Source organism: Vipera ursinii (assembly GCF_947247035.1).
Source record: "Vipera ursinii genome assembly, chromosome: 17".
Lineage (NCBI taxonomy): Eukaryota > Metazoa > Chordata > Lepidosauria > Squamata > Viperidae > Vipera > Vipera ursinii.
Genome location: NC_139530.1, coordinates 4,761,502 through 4,784,765, shown reverse-complemented (window position 1 = coordinate 4,784,765; position 23,264 = coordinate 4,761,502). Strand labels below are relative to the sequence as shown.

Here is a 23,264-nt window from a genome sequence, read left to right as displayed (position 1 = left end):
TAATTAAAACCCAAACCCATCAGACCAGGCCGGCTTGTTCAATGGGCAATGAAAACTGCTTCAAGGTTCTAGTCCTCATTTTAGAGCTCTCCTTCCCGATTTATTTCTAAGCTGTCTGGGCACCGTTTTGTCCTGTTGCTTCGCCAAAAGAAAACCCATCTGATCCGCTGCTCTTAATCCTACAATCCCAGCAAGCATTTTGTAAACCGAAGGGCTTTAGAGGACCCTAGTAGGAAAGATGGGCACGTGCATCGTTTGAGCATGTACAGAATGCAGACGGGCCTCTGCAGCTTTCCATCCTCGGAATGGCTGAACAATTGGTGCTGCTTCACCCGCTGGCCGGTGGATTGAGCGAATCTCACCTCTCCGGCACCCGGTTCCTCTCTGCTTCCCCTTGTCCTTTCAGCCGCAAGGATGCAGAGGTAGACTGGGGCGGTACGTGGAGGCTCCGAGGATTGCCAGACTTCAGGCAAGGCGGCGGGACTCACGTGCAGGGAGCCTGAGCGGCCTCGGCCTGGCGCCGCGCCCCACCCGGACGGTGGAGAATGTCAGGCCAGGCGGGCAGCTCACCTTTGGTTTGCGGGGAGGCGCGCCGGAACCTCTGCGGGCATCGAGAAGGAGGCCGGAGCACCCGTCGTTCGCCCGGTTCCCTGCCTGTGAAACTGTGGGCCGGGCGTGCGAAAGGCGCCCAGCCGGGGGGGGGGGGGAAGCGATGAGACAAGCCCCCCGAAAGGCTGCGAGGGCCGTCTCCACGGAAGTCAGTCGGCCAGCGCAGCAGCTCCGCGGCTTCCGAGGGGTGCTCCATCCCTCGCCTTAAGTCAGACATGTCAAACACAAGGCCCGGGGGCCGGATCCGGCCCGCGAAGTGGTTTCATGTGGCCCGTGAAGCCATCCTGGGAACAGGGAGGGAACGGCCCCCGCTGCCTTGGCCCTGGCCCAGAGACCCTCCTTCTGCCAGAGACCCCCAGATCTGTCCCACTCCTGCCCAGGCCCCCATAGGCACCCTTGATGCCAACGATGGAGAGCTGGCCACGCCCACCCAGTAGGCCAAAAGCGCTCTAGCCACGCCCACCCAGTAGGCCATATGCACTAGCCACACCCACCCAGTAGGCCATACGCGCTCAAGCCACGCCCACCCAGTAGGCCACAGGTGCTCTAGCCACGCCCACTCAGTAGGCCATACATGCTCTAGCCACGCCCACCCAGTAGGCCACATGTGCTCTAGCCATGCCCACCCAGTAGGGCATACGTGCTCTAGCCACGCCCACCCAGTAGGCCATACGTGCTCTAGCCACGCCCACCCAGTAGGCCATACGCGCTCTAGCCACGCCCACCCAGTAGGCCATGCGTGCTCTAGCCACGCCCACCCAGTAGGCCATACACGCTCTAGCCACGCCCATCCAGCAGGCCACAAGCGCTCTAGCCACGCCCACCCAGTAGGCCACACGCGCTCTAGCCACGCCCACCCAGTAGGCCATATGGGCTCTAGCCACGCCCACCCAGTAAGCCATACGGGCTCTAGCCACGCCCACCCAGTAGGCCACGCCCACCCGGCCACCTGAAGGCAACCGCAATGCTGATGCGGCCCTCCGTGAAATTGAGTTTGACACCCCCGCCTTAAGTGCTCCCCGCCGTCCTGTGCAGCCGCTTTCTGGCCGGGCACTGGCGATCGTGGGCGCCACGCAGCCCCCCGCGCATCCAAGCCTCCGCTCCAGCCGCGGGGAGCCGGAGATTGGGGCATCCGGAGCTCGGCTCGAGAAAACGGGGCAACGCGAAGCCCTTGCAAAACCCCGGGGTGGGGGGGGGGTTGGAAGAGGCAAAGAAGGAAAGCGGCGTTTCCGCCCTGCCACGCGGCGGCGCCAGAGAGCCATCCCAGCGCTCGCCACGGACGGGATGCTGCAGGAGAGGCTTAGAGGGGAACGGGGGTCGGGTGGGTGGCAGATCTGGAGCGGCAGCCAATCAGAATGGCCAGACGGCTCCCACGCCCACTTAACACACGCCCTCCTCTGACGGCCCCCGCTCCAGCTGTGCCTCCTTGCGGCCACGCCCCCGCCCCCTCCGCCTTCAATTCCCACCAATCGGGGAAAGGAAAGCGCAAGGGCGGGCCCCGAAGCCGGGCGGGCCGCGAAATGGGAGGGAAGGTTCAAATAGCGGGCCGGCAGGGCCGGGCGGGCGCGTAAGCCTAGAGCGTCCCTATGGAGGAAAAGTGAGTGAGTCAGCCAGCGAGCGACTGGAAGGCCCCTTCTAGGAACTCGCGCTTTGGGTGGGAAGCTGCTCGGCGCCGGTCACCTGACCCGCGCCAGCCAATGGGGCTGCTTTCTTCGGGCGGGAAAAGCGGCGTGGGCGTGGCCGGGCCCTGAGGCACGCGTTGCTCTGGCCTAGCCAAGCCGGCCGGCGAGGCGGCGAGGGAGGCTCCGCGGGAGCGGGCCGGGGAGGGCCTGTTGCCGCTGCTTCCTCCTCCTCCTCCAGTCGCGGTTTCTGCGGTTCTCCTTCCAGGGGCGGCGATGGCTTGCACTCCTTCGAGTGCCTGGAGAAGAACTTCGTGAGTGGCCGGGCCGAACGCGTCTCTTCCGGGGGGGGCGGCCGAAGGGTTCCCCCAGCGCAAGCCGCCGCGCTCGTTGCCCGGCCTCGGGGCTGCTTCCAGCGCCCTTGGTAGCTCTGGAGGGCCCGAGTGGCGAGGGCAGGCATCGACCGGGCGGCCTCGGCGCCTCTTTCTCTCCCTGGGGGTGGGCAGGTGTTGTGTTTTTTTCTGTGTGTGTGTGTGTGTGTGTGTGTATAAAAATATGAGGAGAAGCTGCAGGGCTCGGCGTCTTGCCTGCCTTCGCAAAGGCCCAGCGCAGGGATCTTCAAACTTGGCCCTTTTATGACTTGTGGACTTCAGCTCCCAGAATTCCTCAGCCAGCTTGGCTGGCTGAGGAATTCTGGGAGTTGAAGTCCACAATAAAAGGGCTGGCTGAGGAATTCTGGGAGTTGAAAGTCCACAAGTCATAAAAGGGCTGGCTGAGGAATTCTGGGAGTTGAAAGTGCACAAGTCGTAAAAGGGCTGGCTGAGGAATTCTGGGAGTTGGAAGTCCAAAAGTCATAAAAGGGCTGGCTGAGGAATTCTGGGAGTTGGAAGTCCGCAAGTCGTAAAAGGGCTGGCTGAGGAATTCTGGGAGTTGAAAGTCCACAAGTCGTAAAAGGGCTGGCTGAGGAATTCTGGGAGTTGAAGTCCACAATAAAAGGGCTGGCTGAGGAATTCTGGGAGTTGGAAGTCCAAAAGTCATAAAAGGGCTGGCTGAGGAATTCTGGGAGTTGGAAGTCCAAAAGTCGTAAAAGGGCTGGCAGAGGAATTCTGGGAGTTGGAAGTCCGCAAGTCGTAAAAGGGCTGGCTGAGGAATTCTGGGAGTTGAAGTCTGCAAGTCATAAAATGTCTGACTGAGGAATTCTGGGAGTTGAAGTCCACAAGTCATAAAAGGGCCAAGTTTGAAGACCCCCTGGGCCAGCAGCAGGTGATCTCCAGCTGTGGCAGCGGACCTTCTGTCCATGGGGGCAATACAATCCCGTTGAACCTTCAGAGCGCTCTGGTTGGTGTGGAGGAGGTTTGGGCCAGGAGACACACACACACACACACACACACACACACACACACAAACGCACACATCTTTTCTTGCCTCCCTCCCTCTCCCCCCCTCCCCTCCCCCCCCAAGCAGGCCCTTTGCTTTCCGGAGGCTCAATTCTGTCTCTTCTTCAGATGGCTTTGCATAAGAAAGTGGAAGAGGACTTCTCCCAAGTGGAAAGCATTCAGATGAAGGTGGGTGCAAACAAACCCAGCCTCCTTTTGGGGGCGGCAGCTTAAATGGCCCTGTCCTCTCGGACACAGCAGGAGGGATGGAGTTTCCTGGGAGAAATCTGCCGGAGGGGGATAGGTTGCTAAGGGTCTTGAATGTTCGGACCAGGTTTAACGTTCTCTACACTTTACACGCATGCTTTGTCGGGGTGTGTGTGTCTCCTCTCTCGGGTTGCAGAAAAGAAATGTTTCCCTGTTACACCTATCAAAAATGAGGCATTTTGTTGGCCCTTAGCGCAGCGGTCACTCTCTTCTAGGCCCATGGGAAGTAATGCACCTATAATTTGGTTTGCTCTCTCTGTCTGGTTTTACTCCCTCGGAATCCTCCCCAGGCGTTCACTTTTCACGTCGTCTTTCTAGCCATTTTGGCATCGGCTTCTTTTGCTGGCTGCCTGTCAGCCTCTGAGAGCTAGGCCCGTAATGTCTCGAGGGGCTGGGTTTTGCAGCTCAAACTCTCCGAGGGGCTGCAAACTTGCCCCAGTTGCTTGCTGCTCTTGCTAAATGCAAGCTGGGAACTGAAAGCCCCAAAGGAGGCGGAGGAGGGGAAGGCGTCACAGGCAGGCTGAATTGTGCAAAAACCACCCCCCACCCCCCCGGTATTTTTTTGGGCCAGGTAAAAGCCTTGAGCGCCGACTGGGAGGAACGACACGAGCAAATGAAGTTAGAGCAGGAAAAGGTGACAGAGCTGGAAGCCCAGATAAAGCTGCTGAATACCAAGCAGGAAGAAGCCATGGCTTCCCTTCATGCCGATATGATGCGTGCTGCCAGCCAGATCCAGGAGAAGGAAGCCCTGGCAGAGCAACTCAGGACAGAAGTTGCCTTCTTGGAGAAGAGGGTGAGGGCGGCCTGCGAAGAGGCTGCCAAGAGTGCCGCCGGCTTGGAAAAGGGAGCTCACGAAGCCCGGCTGGCTTTGGAGGCCACACTGGCCGCTCTCTGCCCACAGCCGGGCAGAGAGGAAGCGGTCAAGCAGACCTCGCAGTCTGAGCAGGAGACCCCCCCACCGCAGCATTGCGAGCAGCAAATCCTGGCTGGCCAGGGCACCGAGTGGCCAGGAAAGGCTGGAGGAGCGGAAGCCGCAGCAGAAGAGGCTCTACGAGGACAGCCACAGGAGGTAGAGGGTGGCCTGCCGGAAGAGGTGAGCTCTGCCCGGAAGGATTTAGCTCAGCTTAACGGTCCTTGTGCTGGAGGACGATTCCGTGGCTGGAGGTGGGAACCTCTGCTGAGGACTGACCCTCTGGAGGGGGGACGGAGAGGGACTCTTGGGCACAATTGCTCTAGCTTCTTGGCTGCAGCATTAGACAAAGCTGAGCTGGCAAGGGGGCATCTGGATGAACTCAAGCTTCCCCTTCAGCCACTGCAGGAGGAGGAGGAGGAGGAGGAGGACGACGAGGCTGGCTCTTCTCATCTGTCTGAGGCCAGGTCTTTTGCCTCTACAGGTCTCTAGGTTCCCTTGATCTCGACATCCACCCTAGCAGGCCTGTATGTAGCCTGTCCCACCTTCTCACTCACTGGGGTGGCTACTTTTTCTCAGGGCACACGGGTATGGGAGCGGAGGCTTTCCTGTCTGGGCTGGCTGAGAGAACTCAAGAGCCAGGCTCCTGACACTTCGGCACTGCTGGATTTCTGGGACGGGGAGTTGGAATCCGGGGGTCGTGAGGGATCACCTATTGGAGCGCGGGGTGGGTGCGAGAAGCGCGCAAAAGCTTAGCCAGGACCCCCTGGGTGTCCACCCCTAGGAAGGAATGCCCCCTGAGCACCATCAAGCGAGATTTTGCAACACTGTTCTTTTTTTTCCTTCCCCCCCCCCCACAGGCCAAGCCCAGAGCCCTGCAGGGGCATGGCTGTTGCTTCGTCCACCGGTCATCTTTTGGCTCAGGGGAACGAGCTGTGTCCAGAAGCCTGCTCAGCTTTCGGAAATGCAGAGGGGGGGTGGGACGGGGGGGTGTCTTTGGGACTTCTTTCTGGGAAAGGCTTCTGCTCAAGCTGCACAGGCTTGAAAAATTACTTCTGCCTGTTACCGTTGCCTTTCTGAGGCGCATCCTGCTGGAGCCGATTGTCACTTAGCGTTGAATAAAGATGTGCACACTTGCAAAACGGGCACCTTTCTTTCGGCCAGCGTGAAGAGGCCCGGCACTGCGCGGATCCCGATGGAGCTGCTTCTTCCCCTCTTGCGCCGTTTCAGTACCATCTTACTTAGCCATATCTGGGATTGCCACCAGAGGGCGCCCTTGTACCACCGGCTAACTCCTCCTCCTGCGCCAGCCTTTCTTGGACGGTTGGCGAGGGCAGCTGGGGGAATTGCTCAGGCCTTTGGTGGGGCTGCCAATCTTCCTCTCTTTTTTTTTTTTCAGAATAGATAGCAAAAATCCTCTTTGCTCTCTTTGGGCCCTTGCGCTGAGTGTCCTTGGCGAGGCATTGAGGCCCTTGCAAGGTGACCCCGGCAAGGTTGAGAGAAAGCAGCCCCGCAGGTAAAACGGGCGCAGCTCTCCCGGAGGAGAGGCAGCTCCTGGGATTTTTATTTTATTTTAATCCCATTTATATCCCGCCCTTTTCCGAAGACTCGGGGCGGCTTACAATTTAAGCACAAACCAATGTGCTTAGCAATAGCCTTCATTCTATGTATATGCAGACCTGTTGCTCTCCCCACCCCCACCCCACTCTAAATGCATCTGAGGCTTCTTTGACCTCCGAAAGGTGGGCAGGTGATCCCTTTGGACGACCAGAAGGCGGCTGTTGAGGCTGTGGCAGCATTTGGGGTGCCTGCGGTGGGCTTTCCTCCCCCGAGTCTTGATTGAATCCATCCTTCGCTGCAGTCTTATCCCCCTCGACGTGGATTTTTTTTCTGAACCAGCAGAGTGGACGCTTAAGGCCTCCTCCTCTAATTCCTCTTATTGCTGATCTTCTTCCTCGTGGTTGCCGATTATGGCTTTTAGATTTTACACGGGTTGATTTTATTGCACGGCATCATTTTTCTTGAGTGTTTTATGGTAAGATAATGAAAAACTGGTACGAATTCCTCCAGAAGTGGAACATTTGTCCGCCATAAATTTTATCTCCCTCCTGACACACTGATGCAATTAAAGCCAGAGCCAACCACCACATCTCTGGGGCAGCAAATTCCACCAGGATCTTCTCCAGCCCATGGGTTCCAGCGGGTGACCGCAGAACTCCGCCACCGAGAGACGCAGAAAAATATATCTGCAGCCACTTCCTCCTCGCAGCCGTTCCCAATTTACAAAACCCTGTCGTGGCTCTCTCTTCAGCAGACCTCGACTGGAAAAATAAAATCCAGCGCATGCTTGCCAAGGACTCTGGAGCTTAACCCACACATGGAATTCCACAGCCCGCCACACAGCACGGTTGCCTCTTCCCCCCCCCCGCCCCAAACCTGCCTTTCCGTACGACTCCACGGGCTCGCGAGGAGCCTCTTGCTATGCAACTTGTGAATTGTCCCCTTATCGGGAGAGCACTTCGGACAGGTTGAAAAGGTGAGACGGCATCCAGTCAGGAAACGCCACGCTCTGCATTTCAGTCTAGCCATCCCACGTTCGGTCAAGAGTCATAACATCTCTTTTTCCTCTCCCGCTAAAGAAAGGAATGCGCTGGGAGGGACTGCCCTGCTCGCCGAACAACCCTACAATTACGTGGGGAGGAATGGGCAGATTCTTCTGGTCTTGATGGGTTGTTTTTTTTTTTTTGAGTCAGGAACTGGACCCCAGCATCTATGTGCAGCCTTGGTTAAAAAAAAGGGGGGGGCTTGCTCTCCTCACTAGGCCCCCTAAGTCCTTCTGGTTCTTAAGCAGAGTCATTGGCAGCAAAATTAAGTTTCCTAAAAAACAGAAAGAGTGCAGAATAAGTTATGGTCCAGTGTGCGGTAAAATGCTGCAGGATGTATATTTTATGAGGGGCTGGATGGCGGACTGGAAATGTGGCTTCTGCTTTTCTCTTCCTCCTCCTCCTCCTCCTCCTCGGCTTCTTGTGGGTCGCAAACGCAGATCCTGCTAAAGGAGCGAGACGGTCTCTCTTTTAGAAGTAGCAAAAACACGTGCGAAAAATCGAACGGCTTGGCGCTTTGGGTACGTCAGCTTGGCTAAGCTGCGGGGTTTGGGTTTTTTTGTTTTAAACTCAAAAGCAAATGTCCGAACTGTTTCTTTTTTTAAAAAAAAATAGCCTGTAATTGGTCTAGGTGGATTTGAGCAGGGAGACAGGCCTGCTGTTTATTAGGGGAGGGAAAAGGACAATTCATCCTCCTGAATCCCAACCATCGCCCTTCTCCTTGTTATCCGGACCCATCGCGGCTCCCTAGAAAAAGCAGCAGCAGCAGCAGCCATCTTTAGTTTGGGCCAAGCTGACGGCTGCTTGGGATGGCCGGTCGTGTGCCCAGAGGCCTCTGCTGCCTACGTCTGCCCTGGTTTCTGGCGCCTCTCTTGGCTAGGGCGCAGCTGCAGGCAGAGCCCGATCCAGGGCCCTCCTCTCGATCCGGCCTGGGGGGGGGGGTTTGCTGCTTTTCCCCAGGGCTGCTGCTCTTTGGCCCTGGGTGCCTTCGGAGGCCCTTTTGGAAACACGGTCACTCCTCGGGATCCCGGATACGGTTTCAATCTGCGCTTCCCCGCCTTTGGGCTGGTGGGCTGGTTTGCCTTCCCTTGTGAGTGTCCGTGCAACAACTCGACACAGGCTGGCATCTGTGTATCCGGGGGTGGGTGGGTAATAATTGATGATGATGATGATGCTGGCAGCAACCCATGTCAACCATTAGTGCCAGTCAATTTGAGTGTTCAGTTGACTGAGGTTCATGTTTAATGAATAAAATTTAAATAATAATAATAATAAGAAGAAGAGGAGGAGGAGGAGGAGGAGGAGGAGGAGACTGGACAGCCATTTGCCTGAAATGGTATAAGGTTTCCTGCCTGAGCAGGGGGTTGGACTAGATGACCTCCAAGGTCCCTTCCAACTTTATATTTTTTATTATTATTATTATTATTATTATTATTATTATTATTATTATTATTATTTATTATTATTGTTTTGTAAAATAAAGAATAAAATAAAAAACCTGTTTTGGTTGAAGCTGTGGTTCCTTGTTAGGGCAGCAAATAAACCCTCTGGGAATGAGCTTCTGGATTCATATCTCATTGACACTTGTCTGATATTAGTACTTCTGAACAAAGAGGAATAATAATAATAATAATTATAATGATAATAATGATAATAAAAATAGGAGATACTTTTGTCAACCATTAGTGCCAGTAAATCTTAATGTTCAGTTGACTGAGGTTCACGTTTTAATAATAATAATAATAATAATAATAATAATAATAATAATAATAATAATAATAATAATAATTAATAATAATAATAATATAATACCACCACCTGAATATCCTGACTTTGGAACTGCCTATACTCAGGCGTTACCTTAACAGCTCTTAGGTCCTTGGTTAGGACTTGACCTGTTTAGTTTTTACTAGTCGCAGACTGTGAATCCGATTAAAGATTAAATCTATCATGATGATGATGTATAAAAAATAAAAGGGACTCGGGAGCAAAGGCAGAGCAAGGTGGCAAGGACCGCTTCCTGCCTGCTGCTCACGGGTGTTGGTGGGGAGGCACCCCCAAGTGGGACCAGCAGCCCCACTCCACCCTGTTTCCTTCCCTCCTCTCTGCAGGTTCCCCAGCCCTGCTCTAGAGAAAGCAGCAATCTCAGGATTGGGGGCCAAAGGCAGGCCACACCCCCCATCCTGGCTTCCCAGGTTGGTGGTCCAGACAGAGTACACAGGGTCAGCTTCCTTTACAAGATTGCCTCTTGAGCTGTGCAATCCTTTGCACCTTTTTCCTGCTAAGCTTGTAAGGCGCCCTGAGTCTTCGGAGAAGGGCGGGATATAAATGGAATTAAATAAATAAATTTTACGGCTCCCTTTTCTAGGTTCGGAGGCTCTTCGAGGCTCCCCCCCCCCACCCTTTGCTTTTAACCTCTACAAATGTTTTGAATACAGGAATAAGTTGTTGAACCGTGTTAGTGGAAGGGAGGGTTTGTAGCCTACCTTCACTTCAGTTGGGATTAGAATACTTGAAACAGAAATAGACATTCTTCCTTGTGGCTTAAATGCTGTCCTGGTGTGTGTGTGTGGGGGGGAAGGAAACCCCAACCGTTGTCAAGACAGGAACATAAATCAGGGATAATTGCATGTTATTGTTTATAGAGAAAGCAACCAAGAAAAAGAAAAATGGGAGGCCGAGGTCTGCAGCTGATTAAAGGGCGGCCTGAAAACCCTGTTATATAAATCCTGTGTCACCTCTTATAGGAACATGATGTCTCACTGAGGGATTATTCTAAAATCTCTCAAACAAGCTTGGGAGATAAGTATTGTCTGATCGTAACAGATTTGCAGCAAGTATTTTTATAGCCCTTCACAGCAGGCTCCCATTATAGATTAAAGGCTCTCTGTTAGCTTGGGAGGAATGTTTTAGTCGAAGTGGATGATATGCCGGTGATATGATATGATATATGTTTTAAGGGGAAGGTGAAATAATTGAGGCAGAGGAGAAAGAAAGACTGGAGGAAGTAGTACAGGATTGTGAATTCCCCACTTGCGCTGGCCTTTCTTAAGTTTCCGTAAGGCATCGTACATTTCCTGTGAAATAAAGAGAAGGCTCAACGGTTTGTTTTGCCTTGCTGAATTAAAATTTCACTCTCCTTTGCGTCTTATATTTAATTTTAGAGGCAGAGTGTCTTCACGCTGTTAATTGCAGATAATTTGCCAAAAGCTCAGTATCCTACGCTTCTGTTTCTTTAAATAACTGTCGTCAGTGCTGAGTCTCCTTGTTGCCGTATTTAATCTGGATAAAAGCACTGTTGTCAGATTTTTAGCTTCAAATCTTTGATCCCTGTAGAAATTGAAAAAGTGGGCAAATCCAGTAATATAGACAACTGCTCTCTTTCTTCAAGATAGAAATCTTCCTTGGATTCTGGTGTTACTGGTAATTAGGTCGCTTTCATCTTTAAGAAGGCCCTGATTAAATCTTAACCTAAAATTATCAGTTTTATAAAAATGGGCCAGCCATTTCCTCTCCTAAACCTAGCGTAGAAAATTTCACTCAATCAGTTTTCTACTTTTTTTTTTAATGTGAATCATGCCACTGAGACACCTGCCAGAAAAAAACTGAAAAATATACAGACGCTAACCGACCGACTCGTAGTAAAGTGAACATACTAAGGTCAACGGATCTTTGCCTAATGTAATCTCTTTGGAACGGACTACTTTTCTACACTAGAATGAACACACACAATTTTCATGGCCGTCCGTCGCAGTCAGTGACACGTACATCCACCCAGAGACACATGTGGTTGTACATGTATACCTAGCGAAAAGTGACAGTATATTGTACTAACTAGTATCTTCGGTTATGCTTAAGCTATGTTTAAATTTGTAACTTAACTAATCTTAGATTCAACTCGGTTTTATGGACTACGGTATATAAAGTGGGAGTTCAGAACTCCAGGAATTGTTGTGCAAATAGCAAAGCCAGCATTGCAGGAGCTGCAATCTAGGTTCTTCCTCCTGATGCTGGCTTGCGGTGATAGTCCCGTAAATTGACTGCCTTTGCTAACGTCTTTCCAGGAGCATCTGTGACTGCAACAGACTTCTGAATGGGAGAATCCAGGAATGAACATAGCAGGATGACAACGTGGTCGCAGGTAAGTCAGCCAGACATTTATTTCATTGATTTATACCCCACCTTTATTATTTTTTTAAAAAAATAAGGTGGTGAGCACACACACACACACAGAGTATTTCCTTCACCTGTTTTCCCCACAATGTCCACCTAATGTCCAGCTTTCATGCCTAAGGCAAGACTCGAACTCGCTGTCTGCTGGCTTCTAGCTGCCTGCTTTAACCGCTAAACCAAACTGCTTCTTAGTTTGCGCAGGTGAGCTACTGTGCTAGTTATTAAAACAGGAAAAGAAAAAAAAAACCCATACAAATTCCCTGCTTTGACATCACCATGCAGGAATCGGCACTGAAGAATTTAAATATGAATTCAGCTTGCCTTGCCAAAAATTAAATAATTTCTCGCTTAAATGTTAAAGCATCAGCATCGCTTGGCTACATCTTATCTCTTGTTTCTTTCCCTAATTTATGTGTGTATATGTAACTCCTCCACACTAACTATTCCAGTGACTTCTGGTGATGCATAATGATTTTAACTTTGTATTTAGGAAGAAGGAAGTCAAAATGCAAATGTAACTTATTTAATGTATCTTATCTAAATAGTCTATATACACAATGTATCTTATTTAAACAGTCTGTTTACACAAATATAAGGAAATTCATGCTTCAGCCCCTTACAATATTGAAAACACGTACTGTTTGTGTGGAATAAATGAGTACACACTAGTTCTGTACAAAGATTGGTCAGTCTTCTTCCCTCCTTTATCTTGTCAGAAAGAAGCACCATTTGCAACATTTTTCTTAGCATTGTAGAATACAAGGAACAGTATTTTTTTCCCCCTTCAAGAAACAGATTTATTGTTCTTGTTCCCTACCTATGTCCCACAAACAGTTCACAACACCGGGAAAAATCTCACTGCCTAACTATGAGGAACGTATTTTCAGAACCAGGACACAAAGGTGCAACCACTTCTGCCTGAAAGTTTGCCAGCATTTGAACCCTCACTTGCATATTAAACGCCGAGGCGTGAGAAAGAGAATTTCTAGAAGTAGCATTCTGGGCGTAGGTTCCATCCCACAACCATATGGCTGTAACAAGGCGTTCTCTGAATTGGGCTATCAAAATGCAGTTTCTGTTCCTAACCTCCAGGCAGGCAGCAACATGCTTGGGAGAAATAGCCTGGAATTAGTAGGCAAACCTGACCTGGCCTGAATAAGCAGCATAGCTGTGTATATATATATATATATATATATATGGTTCGAATCTCAGATAAAGGGTATGACTGACTGATGAGAACATAAAGAGTTCAAAATGATCATCTCAGCCTCCCAAAATTCCTTCGCTCCTTCCGACGTGATCTAAAAACCTACTTGTTTGAACAAGCCGGCCTGGTCTGATGGATTTGGGGTTTTAATTATTGTTTTTAAGTAATTTATTTATTGTATTTGAGCACTATGGTTTAATCTGTTTTTAATTTTTGTATTTTTGTATTTTTGGTATTTATTGCCCTGTTCACCGCCCTGAGTCCTTCGGGAAAAGGGCGGTATACAAATTAAATTAAATAAATAAATAAATATATGTATATATGTATATATACATACACATACATACATATATTTACATACATATATACGTATATACATACACACACACACACACACACATATAAAGAGTGTTACATTGACATTAAGACAACAAACGAAGCAGAGGAGCGAGTGAGGAATGGGGTTTTTACTCGGCCGTCTCTGTGGAGTTTATTTTTAAAAGCTGTAATCACATATGCTAGCTTAAAACTAGTCTCTGTGTGCCCGTCTAATGTGCCCGACCCTGGAATGTTGGTTTCCCCAGCGAGTGAAAATGTTTGTTTCAGCATTTCTCTGGGAAGACATATGTGTCCCTGGAGCCTTGCTGGCTGAGATCAGAGCAGAGCTGTCAAAGGGAACCAGGGCTTGGTCAGAGCTAGAGAATGAGAAACTGCTGTTCTACTTTCCAAGCGAGTAAAATGTCTCTCACTTAAGGGCATATTTGTAGATGCCTTAGGTCAGGGCTAGGCAACCTGGGCTCTTTTGTGACTCGTGGACTTCAACTCCCAGAATTCCTGAGCCAGCCAGTTGAAGTCCAGGCGTCATAAAAGAGCCAAGATTGCCTAGCCCTGCCTTAGGTACTCAACTGAGTGGGTTGTGGCTGAACACTGACATCCCTTTGTCTGAGTGACAGAGCTCTGAAGGCATCTAGCTGTTTTATTCTTTGGGCTGGGTTTTTTTTTGGGGGTGGTGGTGGCGGCTTTCCTTATCCATTTTGGCTCAATAGCGGCTGGTTTCCGAAAGAAATCTCACGAATCCAATCTTAGGATCCAATCTAAGTTTCTGTCTGAAATAGGCATCTTAGTTGTGTGTCGGCTGCTGAGCAGAAGAGAGACATATGGTTAAATCACCTAAATGAGCTTCTGTAGTGGACTCCTGCCTACTTCTAATTTTATGCCTTAGTTTTTCGTGGCAGCAAGGATGCTTTGTAATAAAGCAACCTGGTATGTGAATAGAATGTGCTTCGTTGCCTTGGAAAAAAACCACAATTACTCATTTCCTCTGCCCTCCCCCATCCCCACACCTTAGAAGATTTTTTTTTTTTGGAAGAACTGTATTACACATTCCTTAATAAACAACCCGCTTAATTTCTATTTTGGGGAAACGAGAGAAATCTGGTTTTTTGTTGTTGTTTTTTAATCGGACACACCACCTGCCGGAGAAAAATGGTGTGCCAAGGGCTCATCTTTCGAAAGTGTTTGACATAGCCTATCTCACTTTCCATTCTTTCCTTCTTTTTCCTTCCTCTTGGCTTTGTGGGCTTTGGTTTTCCCAAAACCGCCCCTCTGAACATCAGGGGCAAAGGGATGAGCGAAGTGGCCTCTGCGTTCAGTCTGAACTCGCTGTAGGAAATTGCACGCATCAAAGGAAATCTTGCTTTCGATCCGCGGCTTTGTCTGTTTATCTGAGTTTTGAGAGATGTTCGGAGACTCCTGAATTTTTTTTTTTTTAAAGGAAAACCTACTTTTCCTTCACATGGTGTCATTTTTATGCAGCCGTGACGCTGGGGAAGTGCTTTATCCCTCTGAGATTTCTCTCTTGTTGTGTTATTGAAGGAGAATCCTCCCCCGGCCTCTGTTGTGCCTAATAACCTGTGAGATGGTCTCACGAGGTCGATGTTTCGTTAAGGTGCTTCCAAGTGAAAGGCATCACGCAGGAATGCAATCGTTCAAAGCTTTATTTAATGATAAAGTAAATAGAAAGAGTTCCCTGGCATGGAGGCATCCATGCCTGGGTTGAGCTCATGGATAAGCAAGCAAGCAAAAGAAAGAAAAAAGAGAACAGAGGGCAAGCAGAGCGCAGCCCCTTGAGCAGAGGTATTTATGGGGGGTCTCAGCCCCTCCCTTACCATAAAACACTCTCGCCAATGGGGCTGCAGGGGCCGGGGACCCCTGACCCACCAGTGGGAGCGAAGAAGCCTCTTTGCTCCCATCTGATGACGTTTTTTTGGGGAACTGCCATGGCTGGCACAAAAACATCTAACATAACCAGACTTCATCTCACTCCCTAAAATGAAGGGCTAATACAATCAATAAAAGGTAATTAAAAAAAAAAGTGTATCACCAAGGCGCCTGCCTGCAGAGGAGCGCAAGCCAAGGATGTGAGTCACAAGCAGGTGGATCAAGCTGGGAAGGTTAAAAAAAAACAACACAAAATGAAAGGGAGAGGCCACAGAGAGTTCTTTTTCAAGATCCTGAAAGGCTGTAACTTCCCATTCTTCAGATCCTGGAACTTTGACTTAGTAGCTTTTCAAGACATGGCTGTTCTGCCCTTTGGTTTCCTGGGACAGCGGATTTCTCTTAGCCATGAGATTTAAAGTGGGCTATCCTTTTTTTTTTTTTTTTTTGCTTTGCCTTAGCAAATGTCACAGATCAAGCCATTTCCTTTTGCACGGATCCCTGCTTATTTCAGATCGGCCCCTTCCCAGGGGAATGGCTGCTGGACTTCCTTTCTCAGCCTCCTTGTGGAAAAGGAAGTTTGTTTTCATGCTTCAGCCCTACAGAGGCTTGCAGAAGAAACTAAATCAGCATATTTTCTTTTTTCTATTTGAAGCCAGGCTATTTAGAAATGCTGGGAGAATTGCTGCGAAGAGCTGTTTTACTTTGAAATGCAGAAGAAGAAGCCATTCTGTCACTGATCTGGTTTTCCCCCCCCCCCAATAATACACAACACACATTTCAAGGGAGTGTGATCTTTAAGCAAGCAAGCAGGGAGAACAAACTGGAATTTGTCGGGGAAGATCAAGAAGAAACTTTCCCCCCCCTCCCCCCATTTCCTCTGAAGAGTGTGGAGGCAAAACGTTTCAGCAGATGTGCCATCTTTGATTTCCTCTCTGAGGACGGAAAGTGAAGGCTGATCCACTTCCTGGAAGAGAAGGTGAAGGAGCTAGGAGAGTAACTTTCCACCTTTCAGCTTATCAGGATTTCTTGGGTGAAACACAAAAATCACTTGCCATGTATTAAAAAGCCCCCAGGGAGACAGGGCAGAAGGATGGAGGAATAAAGTGGTAAAGACCCAGCCGATCAATTTGAATTCCTTTGGGAGGGTTTTTGGAGGCGGTGGGGGGGGGGAGTTTCAACAGATCCCAATTCCCCCCTGCCCCATGTCACTGGATCCATCATTGGATCCAGAAACTGGGGAAGGCCCTATGATCTTTTGCGAAAGAAGAGGATTTTTGGACTCCTGTAGGAAAGGGAAAGATGTACAATGGCCAGGACTGGGGGGGGCACCCCAAAATAAATACAAAAATATAGGAAAGAATTATTTATAAATCATTCATTTGCTTGCTTGCAATGCTGGTAGTCTACACTCATCTCTTAGGGCTTTAAATTAGGGTGATGATTAAGTTGGTGTCAGCGCTTAGTGACCACATACATAGATTTTCTCCACAACAATCTGTTTCTAACCTGATCCTTCGTGTCTTCCAATGATGTCTTAACGGTCCACGTTATGAAATGCATGACGATATAACCCCTAAATTAGAATGCTGCCATCCAAGACTGTTGAGGGCCCAAAGGTGACTGGGAATGTAGCGTACGTACTGTATCTTGACATCTGCAAAGCATTTGACAAACTCCATGAGATTATTGTAGAGAAGATGGCAAAATCTTCTCTGGACTGGACGAGATTGCCATTCAATGATTTGGGTTGAATAGCCCTGCTGGCCATATTTATTTGTTGGCCACGTCCTTTCTCTTTTTAAGGAGGTGTTGAGTGTTGCAAAGCAGAAGTCGGTTCTAGATCCTCTGAGGTTCAACCTAATTCTAAATGACACGCAGTAGTGGGGGGATGGAAAGTAAATTACATTTGCAGATGACACCGAGGATTAGTGTGACCTACCAAACACCAAAGAAGATTTAGGAGAAACGTGCAAACATAAAGAAGAGCTAGTAAGATTAATGTCAGTGGGGAGAAATAGAGAATTCCATGTTTATGTAGGGAAAATTGAAGGCAGCATTATGGGTTGGGAGAGATGGTACAGGATAGCAGTAGCTGCCAAAGATATGAGTGTGAGATGGCCTCACAAGATCGATGGTTCGTTAAGGTGCTTCCAAGTAAAAGGCATCATGCAGGGATGCAATCATTCAAAGCTTTATTTAACGATAAAGTAAATAGAAAGAGTTCCCTGGCATGGAGGCATCCATGCCTGGATTGAGCTCATGGATCAGCAAGTAAGCAAGCAGAAGAGAGAACAAAGAGAGCAAGCGAGAGCAGCCCCTTGAGCAGAGGTTTTTATGGGGGTCCTCAGCCCCTCCCTTACCAATTAACTCTCTCCAATGGGGATGCAGGGGCCGGGGACCCCTGACCCACCAGTGGGAGCAAAGAAGCCTCTTTGCTCCCATCTGATGACCTTTTTGGGGAACTGCCATGGCTGGCACAAAAACATCTAACAATGAGCGTCTTGGACATCAAACTGAATTATTAGCCTTCGGTTCAAGGTAGCTGCAAGTCAAGGGAGTTTAAATCTTGGGAGTACCCACAGGTGTGTAAAGCTGAAGTCCAGGATAACTCGGTTGCTCCCCTCATTTAGGAACACACACACTGGATATTATAACTGAGAAGGTCAGTGAGAAATTGGGACCTATCCAGAGGAGAGGAACCAAGATGACAAGGGGCCTGGAAGGAAAATCTCAGGGGGAATCCTTGGACGTGTTGGGGATGCGTAGCCTAAAAATGGAAGGCTAATTGAAGACCTGATAGCTGCTTTCAAGTATCTAAAGGCCTTTCATGTAGAGAAGGAGACTTGCACAATGTCGTTCCAGGTTGAAGTTAGAAGGGAGCCGGGGGTCGATGGGACATTTCCGAAGGGGTCCAGCTTTTTCAAGCGTAGAACAGAAGAGTGCTGGGTTTCCCTTTGCTGGAGTTGCATCCACCAGCAACACGGTCATCCGTCATGGAGATTCCCAGCAGTGAATTGTCTCTATGCTAGGCAGGATTGGACTAGATGACCTTTGAGGTCTCTTCCAGCCCTTACGTTTTACGGTTCTTTGAATGATTAACCATCTTGTTTCACGGGTTGCGTCACTCCTACCGCTTGGGCTGTCCTGTTTGTATTTGGGATTACAGATCGCCTCATTATAACGATACTAATGCATACGCTTGCTTAAAAGTCTTTATGTCTGGTTGCTGGAAGCACTTTATGAACAAGTAATGAGAGATCACAAAGGAGCTGGTGCGATGGGATTAAACATTCTTTACCTAGGAGTAGGCATGATTCAGCCAAAAGTTTTGTTTGCAATGAGGTCACCAGTAAGGGCTGTTAAAATAAGAAAGAAAGAATGGAATCCAGGAAATCTTTGAGGGCATAAGGCGAGATTCATACAACTTGCTATTCTTTTGCTAAGAGGAGTCACATTACAGCTCTACCTTTTAGCTATAGGCCATTTGCGGCGGGGTGGCGGGTGGGGAGTGAAGCTATAGTAAACTTGGAATAAGTAGCTGGTCCCAGATCTAGAAACGTGTCAGCTGTTCAAGGTGGATCGGCCTGGGAAGCCAGTGTCACAAAGGAGGTCACTTTCATTGTGCAGCCATCACGGCGAGTCTGAATGAGCTTCCCTCCTTCCTTCACTCTATCTCAGGGAGATCTTGTCTTGAGACTTTACTCGGGTTATATTCCTACCCAGAGTCAATTCCCTTTTAACACCGACTCTTGTCTTCTTGAGTGTGGCTTTTCCTCCAGGCCCTCCAGGCTGTTCTCTCCACCCTCCGTCCCAGGCAGCAGAACTGAAGGCAGGCAGGCAGGCAGGTGTTTGATGGCCCTTAGGAATGACCAGACTTTTTGGGAGGTGAGTGTCGACCGCCAGGCCAGGTAGAGCCGCTAATATTAGGCAGCTGCTATTGGCTTTTCTTCTCTTCCATGGGGATGAGACTTCTTCAGTTAAAATTTAACGGCAGAGGTTGGTTAACCTCTTTCACCTTATCTTGCAACATATGCTTCTTCGTTTATTGCTCCAGAGTCTCCAAGTCTAGACTTCTGACTGACCGGGACTGTTTTTGCTCAGCCTTAATTGAATGCTCTATTCCGTTATTGTTCTCTCTCTCTCTCTCTTCCGAAGCGAGAATTTGATTGATAAAATATTCCTGGGCTCCTGATTAGAGTTGCCTTTCAGTAGAAGCAGAGGTCTGGTAGCCTAGGTAGTGTCAATGTTTTCAGCGTTGTCTCTCTTATCGGAACCATGACAGCTAGGTAGAGAACCACAATTCTGAAGGCTGGTCAGTGGCACGAGGCTCACTTGGTCTCCTGTGACATAATGTTCAAGTTAAGTCTTTTCTCCCTACGGACCAGGGGCTGAGCTGAGCTATTTTGGGCCGGTTAACTGGATCAGAGCAAAATGTACCCAAACTAACCAAGTAAATAATTGCTGCTGTTCTCCCTGGGGGCTCCCAGCTTCATTCTGCCAATTCTCTTTTGATTGCTATCCCAGCAAAAGCTGGGACATCTTATTTTTAGACTGAGTTCCTGAGCCCCAAGGAAAGCTTCTGCAGTCCTGTACATTTTCATCCAAATGTTTGCCTTGGTTTTGACAGGGGATGCTGCTGATAATGCGGAACAGGAATGCGTGCAGATTAAGAAAGGACAGGGTCCTTCAAAACAATCCAACGGGCTGAAGAGATTTACTACATTCTATTCCATTAAAAGGGATGCTGAGCTTGTCGAACAGAAGGTCGGCAGTTTGGCGGGTCGAATCCCGAGTGCCGTGTAGCAGAGTGAGCGCCTGTTACTCGTCCCAGCTTCTGCCAACCTAGCAGTTCGAAAGCACGTCAAAATGCAAGTAGAAAAACAGGGACCACTACGGTGGGAAAGTCACAGCGTTCCGTGCGCCTTTGGCGTCTAGTCATGCCGGCCACATGACCACGGAGACGTCCTCGGACAAGCGCTGGCTCTTCGGCTTTGAAACGGAGATGAGCACCGGACCCTAGAGTCGGAAACGACTAGCACGCGTGTGCGGGGGAACCTTTACCTTATTCCATTAAAAAAGAATGATAATTGCTGGGCACTTTTTTTCCCAGAAAGGAAAATGGCAGCAGGGTGGGTAGCCACAAGAGCAGAATACCTATGTTCCCAGTAGGACATGTTTATTTTAACTAATTTCATTTAATTAAAGAAGAGGAGCCAAGTGAGATTACAAGAGTACATGTCGGTCTTTGTTCTTTGGGAAGATTCCTTACATCTGCATCCTGCAGAAAAGTATCTGTACCTCGGGAGCAGATCACTAGTTTTCATCCAGTTTGAGGCTGTGGAGGTCATGCCAGCTCATTGGGTCAGCCAGAGTTCAGTTCGGGGTATTTCTTAAATGCTGCCTACTTCCTGCCCCGTCTCTCTACACAACAATCTGCTTCCTTCTTTCTACTTTACATTTTCCCCCTTTATTAACTGTGCTTCTTCCTTCACGCTTACCCAGCTGAAGTGGTATCGAACGCCAGCAGCCTCTGTGAATTTATTCTTGTAAGGGGATTGGCAATTATCCGAACATTCCAATGTTTCCCGCTCATAATATCAGAACTGGGGGTCCGACACCCTTCTGGGTAGGCCTTTGGGCCGCCGTTTCTTCACAGCGTGCTTAGGGTGGGTGGATCGAAGGCACGACGAGGCCAGCGAGAAACAAAAACAATTCTGTACATCGGTATTTTCGTTAAGGCTCTTTCGTACCTGCGTTTTAATCTATTTAAGAGTTCTGGGCACTTGTGTAATCTTTTTTAATTTTTGTATTCTGTCTTTTAAACATGTATTGCCCTGTTCACCGCCCTGAGTCCTTCGGGAGAAGGGCGGTATACAAATAATAATAATAATAATAATAATAATAATAATAATAATAATAATAATAATAATAATAATAATAATAATAAAAGGTAAAGGTAAAGGTTCCCCCGCACACGCGTGCTAGTCGTTTCCGACTCTAGGGGCCGGTGCTCATCTCCGTTTCAAAGCCGAAGAGCCAGCGCTTGTCCGAGGACGTCTCCGTGGTCACGTGGCCGGCATGACTGGACGCCAAAGGCACACAGAATGCTGTTACCTTCCCACCGTAGTGGTCTCTATTTTTCTACTTGCATTTTTACGTGCTTTCGAACTGCTAGGTTGGCAGAAGCTGGGACGAGTAACAGGCGCTCACTCTGCTACGCGGCACTCGGGAATTCGACCCGCCCAACTGCCGACCATCTGATCGACAAGCTCAGCATCCTAACCCACTGAGCCACCGCGTCCCTTCCAATAATAATAATATCCCCCCCCAAAAAAAGCCCGCCGAGAATGTCCCTTTACGTTTGTGCTAAGGCAAGAGTGCTTGTATTAGTCAGAAACCATGTGTGTGTGTGTGTGTGTTCGTCTGTCTGTGGAGGGGGGGGCATGATATTGCTGACTTCCCATTGTTTTTCATATGGAGATGACTTCGCACTTCTCTGCTCCTCTCTGAATGGCCGAAGGTGCCCTAAAGTGCTGTGATGTGCAGAGAAATTGAGGGTGAGCTCTGAGACCCCACCCTCCCTTGGCTGTGTTGAGCGGAGCACTCTCCCCATGGATGCTGCATTCCTGCAGACCTTCCGCAACGGCCTTTCTTCAAAGGTTGGTGGTTTCCTCCTGGCACAGTTTTTCCAGGGGATGCAGAAGAAGGCCCGGGGTTGCTGTACTAGCTCTTATTGAGCCCAACATACTGTACATCTTCCTGCTTATTTGCAGCGGAGGCGATGATCGGCCTGCTGATAATTAAAAAGGATGGCTCCCCAACTTAAATTAGGATTAAAAAGTGGAATGGTGGTAAAACGGAATTGAAATTTAGGGCGAGGGAGAGCGCTGCATCTTAAATATCCCAACCGAATAAAACGAGAATGCTCGTACTCGTCGATAGTGGATTGGTTTAAAGTGTGTTTTTTCAAGGTGGCAATGGAATGATTTTCACTGAGAATCTTCCCTTAGGTTTCCTTCCCCTGCCTTGATACTCTTCCCTAGGCCTAAAGAGAAGGAGCGAGATTTTAAGACATTAATCCCCAATCCCAAGAAAGAACGGCAGTAATTGAGGTTTTAATCAATGCTTCTCTCCTGGAGCCTTTGCATTGTGAGATGGGTGGCTAAATTGTTTGAATAACTCTGCAAGATGCATGCCCACATGTTGAGCCTTGGGAATCGGTAAAATGACACGACTGATGAATATTTCCCAGTTTGACTTCCCTGTAGGCAACATGTGTGAATCCGCCGTCTACTCCCCTCTGTTCTCCATCCAGCCTGCTAAGCCTTTGGCTTTCTTCTTTTCTCCTGCCTGATGTTCCCTTTAGTTAAGAACAGCCCATGACTTGCCCACGTTCAGTCCTCTCATTCTCCTGGAGCTTGCGGGCTGTGGTGCTCTGTTTTTGCCTGCCAACGTTTCCTTTGGAATCCGCTCATTTCAAATGTGTTGAGCTAACCGTGCCCAATATCTCTAGACTGTGTTAACTCCGGGGTCACACTGTTGTTGTTAGTTGCGAAGTCGTGTCCGACCCATCGCGACCCTATGGACAACGTTCCTCCAGGCCTTCCTGTCCTCTACCATCTTCTGGAGTCCATTTAAGCTCACGCCTACTGCTTCAGTGACTCCGTCCAGCCACCTCATTCTCCGTCGTCCCCTTCTTCTCTTGCCCTCCACCTTCCCCAGCATGAGGCTCTTCTCCAGTGAGTCCTTCCTTCTCATTAGGTGGCCAATGTATTTGAGTTTTAGCTTCAGGATCTGGCCTTCTAAAGAGCGGTCAGGGTTGATCTCCTCTCGGACTGACCGGTTTGATCGCCTTGCGGTCCAAGGAACTCGCAGGAGTCTTCTCCAGCACCATAGTTCAAAGGCTTCAATTTGGTGCTCGGCCTTTCTTATGGTCCAGCTTTGACTGCCATACATTGCAACTGGGAAGACCATGGCCTTGACTATACGCACTTTTGTTGACAGGGTGACGTCTCTGCTTTTTAGTGTGCTGTCTAGATTTGTCATGGCTTTCCTCCCGAGGAGCAAGCGTCTTTTAATTTCTTGGCTACAGTCCCCATCTGCAGTGATCTTGGAGCCCAGGAAAATAAAATCTGTCACACACAACCCCCGTAAAGTGGTACACTTGTCAACTCAGTTGGAGAAATCGTTCAGTGGAAATCCCAGTGGGCAAGTTGAGGATCAGCCAAGTAGCTGCGTCTGAGACAAATAGCCAAGCAGGGGCACATTCCTCCTGGAGAC

General features: G+C 49.0%; 1 protein-coding gene across 4 annotated transcripts; it reads left to right on the top strand.

The window, feature by feature from the left end:
• Positions 1-1,960: 1,960 nt before the first annotated feature.
• On the top strand, positions 1,961-5,915 carry LOC310648186 (uncharacterized protein). Of its 4 annotated transcripts, none has more exons than XM_083375929.1 (5): positions 1,961-2,206; positions 2,497-2,542; positions 3,734-3,793; positions 4,443-4,964; positions 5,642-5,915. In XM_083375929.1, the coding sequence occupies exons 1-5, from the start codon at positions 2,196-2,198 to the stop codon at positions 5,891-5,893; spliced, it is 891 nt and encodes a 296-aa protein (XP_083232055.1). In that variant the 5' UTR covers positions 1,961-2,195; the 3' UTR covers positions 5,894-5,915. The 4 variants fall into 4 exon arrangements, with proteins under 4 accessions (XP_083232055.1, XP_083232056.1, XP_083232054.1 ...); XM_083375930.1 differs by having other exon boundaries at positions 5,181-5,786; XM_083375928.1 differs by having other exon boundaries at positions 4,443-5,308; positions 5,642-5,756.
• The last annotated feature ends 17,349 nt before the right edge of the window (positions 5,916-23,264 follow it).